Source organism: Podarcis vaucheri (genome assembly GCF_965113315.1).
Source record: "Podarcis vaucheri genome assembly, chromosome: 13".
NCBI lineage: Eukaryota > Metazoa > Chordata > Lepidosauria > Squamata > Lacertidae > Podarcis > Podarcis vaucheri.
The window spans coordinates 45,038,734-45,048,473 of NC_138751.1; the positions used below are offsets into that span (position 1 = coordinate 45,038,734).

A 9,740-nucleotide genomic window follows, 5' to 3' on the forward strand; every position below is an offset into this window, starting at 1 on the left:
CATTTCATTGACCAAACTTTATGATGTTTTGGAAGAATAAAGTGTAGGGTAATGGGCAAATGTATAATTCATTCATTCAGAATTTTGTGAATTTAAGGAATTGCAAACAAGTGAGAACTGACGAACCAGAATAGGACATAAGTAATATTTGATATGACATCTCTCTCTCTCTCTCTCTCTATATATATATATATCATATATTTTATTAAAGCTTTTTATGGTAAGTTTTTTTTTTTTTTAACCCTAATCTATTAAAAAAAAACAAAAGCAGGAATATCTGTATATCTAGCTTTTCCTGCTTTTGTTTTTGTTTTTAATATATATATATTATGTTAAATACACAGGATAATATCCCGAATAATATACTGTCAGCAGATGCTGAGGGACCAAAGAGTGGGCAATGAGGATTTTCAGGAAGGCATCTTTATAGAAAACGACACAACTGAAGATGGGGTACAATCCTTCAGGAGCCACGGAATCTTCCTAGCGCCATTTCCATGCAGGATTGCCAGAGGGTTGTCCTGTAGGGAGAGCCCAGATTAGGAGGGGAGTTGCTGGGTAAATCCACAAGCGACTGGTGCCCAATGGGACTGGGAGGCGGAAGGCAGGGAGACCAACCATAGGTGGAGCCACAGCCAATGACAGTCAGAGCCACCTCTTGACTGGTTGTATGTAAATAAGAAGGCAGGCAGGTGGGAGCTAACTAAGGTGGGGAAGGCAGGGCCTCATTCGTCCTATTAGACTGACAGTAGCTAGCTAGCAGGAACCCACCCCGAGCGAGTTGGAGGTACCTCTTCGTTAGCAAAAATAGACCTGCACAGGCATTTCAGGCCTAATGAGCCCAGCAGCTCATCTTTGGCAGGTCTTGCCCACATGAAGCACCTCTCTACAGCTGCCTAAGTCCCCTTCTCTCCAAGGTTTCCCCCTAAGCAATCGGAGACTACGCCTGCACGGAGCTAACTTTCCCTCCGCTCTCTTCATGCCTTTTCTGGTTCTGGGAGACAAAGGGAGATGGAAGCTTGTCACAGCAGGGGGTGGGGAGACACCTGTGACTCTTCAGCAGCCTACCGTATTTTTCGCTCCATAAGACGTACTGTTTTCCTCTTAAAATCTAGGGGGAAATGTCTGTGTGTCTTATGGAGCAAATGTGTGGTCCCTGGGGCTGGGGGAGGGACCCGGGCTTCCCCCGCCAGCCCCACAAGCTCGGGGAGCAGCAGGAAGGCTGCGCGCAGCCTTTCCGCTGCTCCCCGACCTGTTCTTTGGGTCGAGCAGCTCTGGGGTAGTCCGGGAAGCCTCCGCAGGGGAGCCTTCATCCCGCTGCCCTGGGGGGGCTTCACGCGACTATCCCTGGCTTTTGGGGGGGTGGGGGAAGGGACAGAGCGAGGCTCTCTCACTTCCCCCGCCTCCCGCAAAAGCCCCCAAGAGCCACATTTTTTTTCCTTTAACCCCCCCCCAAAAAAAAGTAGGTGCACCTTATGGTCAGGTGCGCTTTATGGAGCGAAAAATACAGTACCTCATTACCGCTTCTTGGCCTTCTTTCTCTCCAGCCTCTGCTTCTGCCTCTGCTTCTAGACTGCTCTCTGTCAGACTCCTCCTGCTCACTAAACCCTCTTACCTCTTACCTCTTCAGCTTCCAGCATCTCCCCACCTCCCAATCTTCTCCTGCCTGCTCTTCCCCTCAAGCATTCCCCAGCCTTGTTCTCTTCACAACCAGAGCTCTGTGGGCCTAACTGTTTGGGAGAATATGGGCAGACACACTACTTGCACTACGATTAGCCGGACCCAGTTTACCTGGCGCGCTCGTGACCCGCGAAGACTTGAGTGACGTGCCCTGGAGCCTGGCAATGCGGCTGCGTGGCGCACCCAGCGAGTAGGAGGCGGGGCTAAAAAGAGGGAGAGAGATTGGGTTGCAAGGCCTCTCCAGTAGCCTTGCAGAAAGTAGCCAGCTCCTCTCCAATCCCCCCCCCCCCGTTCCTGCTCCTCATTAAAAGCCCTCTAATAATAATAAACATTATTTATACCCCGCCCTCCCTGGCCAGAGCCGGGCTCAGGGCGGCTAACACCAGTAAAATTACAATAAAAACATAACCGGGGGGACGACGACAATTTAAAATACAGGTTAAAATGCAATTTAAAATGTTTAAAATGCAGCCTCATTTAAAAGTAGCATATGGGTAAAAACCGTAAGGGGAGGGAAAACAAAAGGGTCAGAGTGGGTCCAAACCAAAGGCCTGGTGGAACAGCTCTGTCTTGCAGGCCCTGAGGGAAGATGTCAAGTCCCACAGGGCCCTAGTCTCTTGAGACAGAGCGTTCCACCAAGTCGGGGCCAGTACTGAAAAGACCCTGGCCCTAGTTGAGACCAATCTAACCACCTTGCGACTTGGGACCTCCAAAGTGTTGTCATTTGTGGACCTTAAGGTCCTCCGCGGGGCATACCAGGAGAGGCGGTCCTGTAGGTACGAGGGTCCTAGGCCGCATAGGGCTTTAAAGGTCAAAACCAACACCTTAAACCTGACCCTGTACTCCAGTGCAGTTGGTAAAGCACTGGATGGATGTGACCCCGAGGCAAGGACCCTTGCCGTGGCATTCTGCACCCGCTGGAGTTTCTGGGTCAGCTTCAAGGGCAGCCCCGCATAGAGCGAGTTACAATAATCAAGCCTGGAGGTGACCGTCACATGGATCACTGTCGCCAGATCAGGGCGAGAAAAGTAAGGGACCAACTGCTTAGAATTAGCGTCTGAGCTTTTTCCTCCTCCCTCCCAGCCCCCTTTTCCTTTTGTATCGTGCCTCTTTGGGCTGGGAGCCCGAGGGCAGGGATCATCTTCTCACCGATATACGTAAGTAGGTTTGGCAGCCTTGAAGGCAGGGATCCCTAACCTGGCACTGCCATGGTAAAATCAATATTGTTTTGATGACCTCAATCAGGGCCAGGAGGACATAGCTGTGTTCCCAGGACAAGCCTATTGAAAAGGAGAGTGAGCTTACTTTGTGGTGTGCCTCCTCTTCTGCGTTGAGGCTTTGGAGGCCAAGGAGGACGATCGCGGAATGGAGGAGCCCTTCATGGTGAACACTGGCATGGACGCCCTGGAACTGAAAGGATTGCAGGAGTTAAATGCAAGAAGCACAGCTTCCAGGAGGGTTTGGCTGCCCACCCCCTCCTCACCCCAAGGAAACTGGCCACCTCTAATTCGCCAAGAGATACAGGACAAAGGCAGGGATTGGCTGCTCAAAAAAGGTCCACACCTCTTAAAGTGGCCTTGCACTTAAATATTTGCCTGGTGGCCGCAGACGACAAAGAACTGAATGGAGGCGAATGGGAGAGACTGGCAGAGGAACCGGGAAGGGGAGCGCTCTGGCCAACCGGCTAGCAAAAATGCTTGCAGGCTAGTAACTATTTGCAAGGCTGTCTTAAAGACCAGGAACTTTCAGGCAATGCAGACAGGTCTCAACCTGAGAGCCAGTGTGGTGCAGTGGTTAAGAGCGGTAGTCACGTAATCTGGGAAACCGGGTTCGTGTCTCCGCTCCTCCACATGCAGCTGCTGGGTGACCTTGGGCCAGTCACACTTCTGTGAAGTCTCTCAGCCCCACTCACCTCACAGAGTGTTTGTTGTGGGGGAGGAAGGGAAAGGAGAATGTTAGCCGCTTTGAGACTCCTGAAGGGGAGTGAAAGGCGGGGTATCAAATCCAAACTCTTCTTCTTCTTCTTCTTCTTCTTCTTCTTCACTTTTTGGAGACTTTGCTGGGAAATGGGAAACATCCTGTGCTGCTTTTAACAGCTGGGCTCATGCCTTCCTCCCCAATTCCCCCAACTTAAAGTGATTGTAGAAGCAACTCTCTTGTGACGAAGAGTAGCAGGATCATCTCCTCTGGAGGTGATGGTACCAATTAGGCCACGGAGAGCCTTAACCGCCACAGCAAGAGTGACAAGTAGATTCCTGATAGGGCCCAGAAGGTAAGGACAGCAACTTTTGGCTGTATAAAAGCCACTTCCAAGACGTTTGGGTTATCAAAAGGCCACACAGGCCTGTTTTTTTCCTTTCTGAACTACAAGCAGCCCATTTCCACCCAACCTGGTCGTTAAAAGAGCCTGGTAACATCAGGAATTTGTTGTCTGAGTGTAATCCTTTTCCTCCACCCTCCTCATTGCTTTTTCCTTTCGTGCCACGGCTTTTTGGCTTAGATTGTAAGAGTGGAGGCAGGGACTGTGTTTTGTGGGATTCTTCCCTGCTGCTTGGCAGAGACTGCCCCCTACGCTTTCAACTGGGAACCGCAAGTATTGGCACAGTTTGTGTCTGAGGCCGCCTGGGCCAAAGCTCTGCAAGGGGAAGGAAATGCCAGAGGGCCTTGCAGCTCAGAGGCACCCACCTGGGTATGAAAGGTGCCCCCTGGTGGTTAGAGAGGTGCTGGACGCTCTCCCAGGCAGGGCATTCAGGAGCGCTGGGTTTCGCGTCAGGAGGGCAGGGGACCTCGCAGAGGTCGAAGGTGGTGTTCAGGCCCCTCGGCGGAGCTGGTGTGGAGCAATTCTGGGCGGATGAGGTGCCCAGAGGCCTACGGGTCTTTGTAACTGTCAAAGGGCAGCACGGCAGCGGGCGGAGACTGTACGGACTAGAAGACCTGGCTTTATCCACGACAGGAGTGCTGGTGCAGTCAGCCTGAGGGAAAGCAGCCCATTCCTTCAGGGAGTCCACTTGCTGTGGGGAGAGGGGATTCTTCCGCCGACGCTTGGCCCGCCCCTTGGGGGTGGAAGGGGAGCTCCTTTCGGACAGCGGTGGGCTCTCTGCTGACTTCCTTCGCTTCTTTGTGGGGAGGTGGGGGGTCTTGAAAGTTGCGCCTGGCATTGGGCCCCTCTCTGGTGAAGCGGGCACGACCCCAGGACCGCCCGTTGGATCGACACCCTCGGCTGCAGGAAGGGAAGGCGGGAGGGCAGCTGCGACAGAGAGGCAGAGAGCAATGAAAATTGGCAGCCTAAGAGAGACGAACACCCAAGGGCATGGACCCGGGAGAGTGGACAAATCAGCCAATGGGGGAACCCTTCACTCAGCCAACCCCCCAGTCAGCCAATGGGGGAACCCTGCACTCAGCCAACCCCCCAGTCAGCCAATGGGGGAACCCTTCACTCAGCCAACCCCCCAGTCAGCTAATGGGGGAACCCTTCACTCAGCTAACCCCTCAGTCAGCCAATGGGGGAACCCTTCACTCAGCCAACCACCCAGTCAGCCAATGGGGGAACCCTTCACTCAGCCAACCCCCCAGTCAGCCAATGGGGGAACCCATCACTCAGCTAACCCCTCAGTCAGCCAATGGGAGAACCCTTCACTCAGCCAACCACCCAGTCAGCCAATGGGGTAACCCTTCACTCAGCCAACCCCCCAGTCAGCCAATGGGGGAACCCTTCACTCAGCCAATGGGAGAACCCTTCACTCAGCCAACCCCCCAGTCAGCCAATGGGGGAACCCTTCACTCAGCCAATGGGAGAACCCTTCACTCAGCCAACCCCCCAGTCAGCCAATGGGGGAACCCTGCACTCAGCCAATGGGAGAACCCTTCATTCAGCCAACCCCTCAGTCAGCCAATGGGGGAACCCATCACTCAGCTAACCCCTCAGTCAGCCAGTGGGGGAACCCTTCACTCAGCCAACCACCCAGTCAGCCAGTGGGGGAACTCTGCACTCAGCCAATCCCATTCACTGCTATTTCTGATCCGACTGCACTGGCTACCAATTAGTTTCTGGGTCCAATTGAAAGTGCTGGTTTTGACCCATAAAACCTTAAAACGCTTCAGGACCGCAACACCTCAAGGACCCCCTCTTTCCATATGAACCTACCCAGACCCTGAGATCATCTTCTGAGGCCCTTCATTGCAGGCCTCCTCCTCAAGAGGTCCAGAGGGTGGCAACACGAGAACGGGGCCTTCTCTGCAGTGGCTCCCCATCTGTGGAATGCTCTCCCCAGGGAAGTTTGCCTGGCGCCTTCATTATACACCTTTAGGCGCCAGGCAAAAACATTACTTTTTAACCAGGTCTTTGGTCGATTTGATCCTATGCCCTTTTAAAATGTGGTTGTGGTGGTTATTGGGTTGTTGTTTTTATTTTGATGATATATTTTGTGGTTTTATATTCTGATTTTGTTCTGTGAATCGCCCTGAGACCTCCGGGTATAGGGCTGTATATGAATCCAACAAATAAATAAAATTAAAATAAATTTCAACTCTGCCCCCACCCCCCCAAGAATCACCATTATCCACGAGCTGCTGCACTTCTGGCTCCACGCTGCCTTGAGTAGCCGCATCCAGTTCCCCAACTTGCTCCTTTACAGTGGAAACGTCTGGGGCCTCACAGACCTCTCCCGACAGCAAGCTGCCCAGGCCTTCAAAGTCAACCCTCGTATCCGGGGTGAGGAGGTTGGCAGCTTTCAGAAGGGCATACTGCCTTTGTGCCACGTGCAAGATTGACGTTACCAGCCTGAGACAGTAAGAAAGATCGAAAATCACCATGTGATCACAATGGGAGAGACGGGAGCAAAGGCTGTGTGTGTGTAACGTATGATTAAATCACATGGCTTTCCCCAAAGAATCCTGGGGAACTGTAGTTTGCCTTTCACAGAGCGAAAGGTCCCAGGTCCCAGGATTCAAGGGGGGGGGGGGAAGTCGCGTACTTCAATGTATGTTGTGTATGCTGCAAAAGAGCAGAAAGGAATCAGCACGGTTCCTGCCCACCCTGCAGATAAGCAGTAAAGTGGTACCTCGGGTTAAGTACTTAATTCGTTCCGGAGGTCCGTACTTAACCTGAAACTGTTCTTAACCTGAAGACCACTTTAGCTAATGGGGCCTCCTGCTGCCGCGCCGCCGGAGCACGATTTCTGTTCTCATCCTGAAGCAAAGTTCTTAACCTGAGCTATTATTAACCTGAAGCGTCTGTAACCTGAGGTACCACTGTACAGTGGTACCTCTGGTTACAAACTTAATTCGTTCTGGAGGTCCGTTCTTAACCTGAAACCGTTCTTAACGTGAGGTACCACTTTAGCTAATGGGGCCTCCTGCTGCTGCCTGTGCGCGATTTCTGTTCTCATCCTGAGGTAAAGTTCTTAACCCGAGATACTACTTCCGGGTTAGCGGAGTCGGTAACCCGAGGTGTTTGTAACCTGAGGTACCACTGTATTTTGGAAAGAATGAAATGACTGTGACATCAATTTGACTGTCAACCTGATATGTGCTTAAACCTGATATGAGATGGCAGGATAAGAAGACCTTGCTTTCCCTGTATCGGGTAGAAAGACATCGACTCACCTCATCAGCTGCTTTTTATCCATTCCTTGCAACCGAGCATTCAGCTCCTCCTGTTTCTCAGCTGGATCTGAGGACTCTGTTCCATAGCAGCTGGGGTTCCCCCCCAGTTCTTGAATCTATCAAACACAGCAAAAAGGTGTGTGTCCGGGGGGGGGGGGGTTATGCTGGTGTAAAATTTGTATAATATATAGGTAAAGGTAAAGGGACCCCTGACCATTAGGTCCAGTCGTGGCCGACTCTGGGTTTGCGGCGCTCATCTTGCTTTATTGGCTGAGGGAGCCGGTGTACAGCTTCCAGGTCATGTGGCCAGCATGACTAAGCCGCTTCTGGCGAACCAGAGCAGCTCACGGAAACGCCATTTACCTTCCCGCCGGAGTGGTACCTATTTATCTACTTGCACTTTGACGTGCTTTCGAACTGCAAGGTTGGCAGGAGCAGGGACGGAGCAACGGGAGCTCACCCCGTCGCAGGGATTCGAACCACCAACCTTCTGAACGGCAAGTCCTAGGCTCTGTGCTGTAACCCACAGCGCCACCCGCGTCCCAGTATAATATATACTGGATGCTAAATTCTACCGATCGTGTGCAACATGCCCAACTGACAAATGGACGATCTGAATAACCGCTTGTAGTTTAAAGGTGAATTTTGGACATAATGGAGATGTAAAAGATTTGGATTATCATAAAAGATGCGGGAGGAAATGATTAGCAATAGGACCCACAAAGGGGAGGAGGGAATTCCAGGAGATTCTTTGGAATCTTGGCTTTTAGGTTGTATGTTGGATATGTGATTGTAAAAGTTTAATCTGAAAAACCAAATAAATTTATTTATTCTTAAAAAACAACACACAATTGGACGAGCTGCTGCGATGTCATGCAACGCTCCCAATTCCTCTGGGTGCGGATGATAAAAGAACACCCTCAGGGTGCTGATCAAAGCACCCACAAATCCTCTTGCTGCCCCGTGGGGCAATCCCTGTGGGGTGCTCCGGGATTAGCCGAGAAACGGTCTCAGCAGTCAGTTATAAAAACAACCATGTGTGAATCTTTTAAGAGAGGCACTGCAGATACTGAGCGGATCTCTGGGTGGAAAAGCCTCAGGAAAAAGGATCCACATGCTGAGATCTCCTGACCTCGATGCCCATCCCACAAACTTCCTGGCCCTTACCTGCTCTGCTGCGCTGCTTTTTCCTGAAGAAGAGGTGCCATCACTCGGTTTCAACAGCTCTGCCTCGCCATTGCCCTTATCCGGGGCTTCGCAGTCGGAACAAGCCTCCTTTGACCTGTACCAAGTGCAGCAGTGGGGTGTCACCAACCATTCTCTACCAAGCGCTGGTAGGAAACCCAAAGGACACCTGGACTAACCTTCCCGTGCCCTGCTTCTTGGGGGCACAGCCTTGCTCTGTTTGAGAAAGTCTGCAGTGGAGGTGAAATTCAAACCAAGGACGTCCTGTTTCATAGCTTGGGCTCCTAGACATGACGCCAGCTCTCAGCCGGTTTTATTCTCATCCACAACCCACTCCCGCCCTGGGTAGGCAATTAAATGATCCATACCTCTCTCCTTCCCCCAGTGCAGTGCCAGATTTACATATAAGCTAAACAAGCTATAGCTTAGGTCCCCACTCACTTGGGGGAAAAAAATTTAAAGGGAAAAAAACAACACCTGGATGTGCATTTCCAAAATATAAGATAAAAAACAAATAAATAAAATAAAACCTACATGCGGCAACAGTGTTTTGTGTTGTGTCGGCTCCTATGATGTAAGTAATGGGCCCCGCCTGCTAGCCTGCTCCCGAAAATATCACTGGTTTGCTGTTACTACTTCATGTTATAGCAAGTTTCTAGAGACTAGATTATGAGTCTTTGTAAATTGTGTTTCTAAAGGAATTTTTGTTATTGCCAAATGCCAATGTGTTTGCATTATTAAGTTTGTTATGAATAAAAAATCATTTTAAGTTAGGGCTTAATAATTATTTCACAATTAATATACTTCTCCGTAATTGTATTTCACTATTAATATACTTCTTCTTAATTGTATTTCAGTTTAACAATTACTTTCATAAAATACACATTTTGTTATGTGCAAATGGCTTTGGATACCTATTAGGTCCATAAATTACCATATAGCCTATATTCAACACAAAAAACTGCGACAATTTGTTGCTGACAAAGGACAGCTGGACATATAAAGGGCCCCATTACCTTCAGTAGCTTAGGGCCTTATCAAACCTAAATCCGGCCCTGCCCCAGCGATACAAGTAGTTAACACTAGATGTTCACATAGCGTGCATTGAAAGCTCTGTTATGCCATTTTAAACACTTGCTGCTTCCCTCAAAGAATTCTGGGAGCTGTAGTTTGTTAAGGGTGAAGAAAGAGTTGTTCAGAGACCATCCCTTCCCTCTCAGAGGGGTTTAACAATCAACTCCACTTCCTAGGGAAATCTGGGAACTGTAGTT

General features: G+C 50.3%; 1 protein-coding gene across 2 annotated transcripts in view; it reads right to left on the bottom strand.

Annotated features, from left to right (window-relative positions):
• Positions 1–296: 296 nt before the first annotated feature.
• The window catches only part of KIF18B (kinesin family member 18B), a 34,033-nt gene continuing 24,589 nt past the window's right edge, over positions 297–9,740 (bottom strand). For both annotated transcript variants that reach the window (XM_082194800.1, XM_082194799.1), the window contains exons 10-16: positions 8,452–8,566; positions 7,285–7,400; positions 6,234–6,460; positions 4,366–4,927; positions 2,986–3,090; positions 1,792–1,883; positions 297–521 (exon numbers count right to left, since the gene is read on the bottom strand). In XM_082194800.1, coding sequence (XP_082050926.1) covers positions 484–521; positions 1,792–1,883; positions 2,986–3,090; positions 4,366–4,927; positions 6,234–6,460; positions 7,285–7,400; positions 8,452–8,566 — 1,255 coding nt within the window. In that variant the 3' untranslated portion in view covers positions 297–483. The remainder of the gene's footprint in view (positions 522–1,791; positions 1,884–2,985; positions 3,091–4,365; positions 4,928–6,233; positions 6,461–7,284; positions 7,401–8,451; positions 8,567–9,740) is intronic.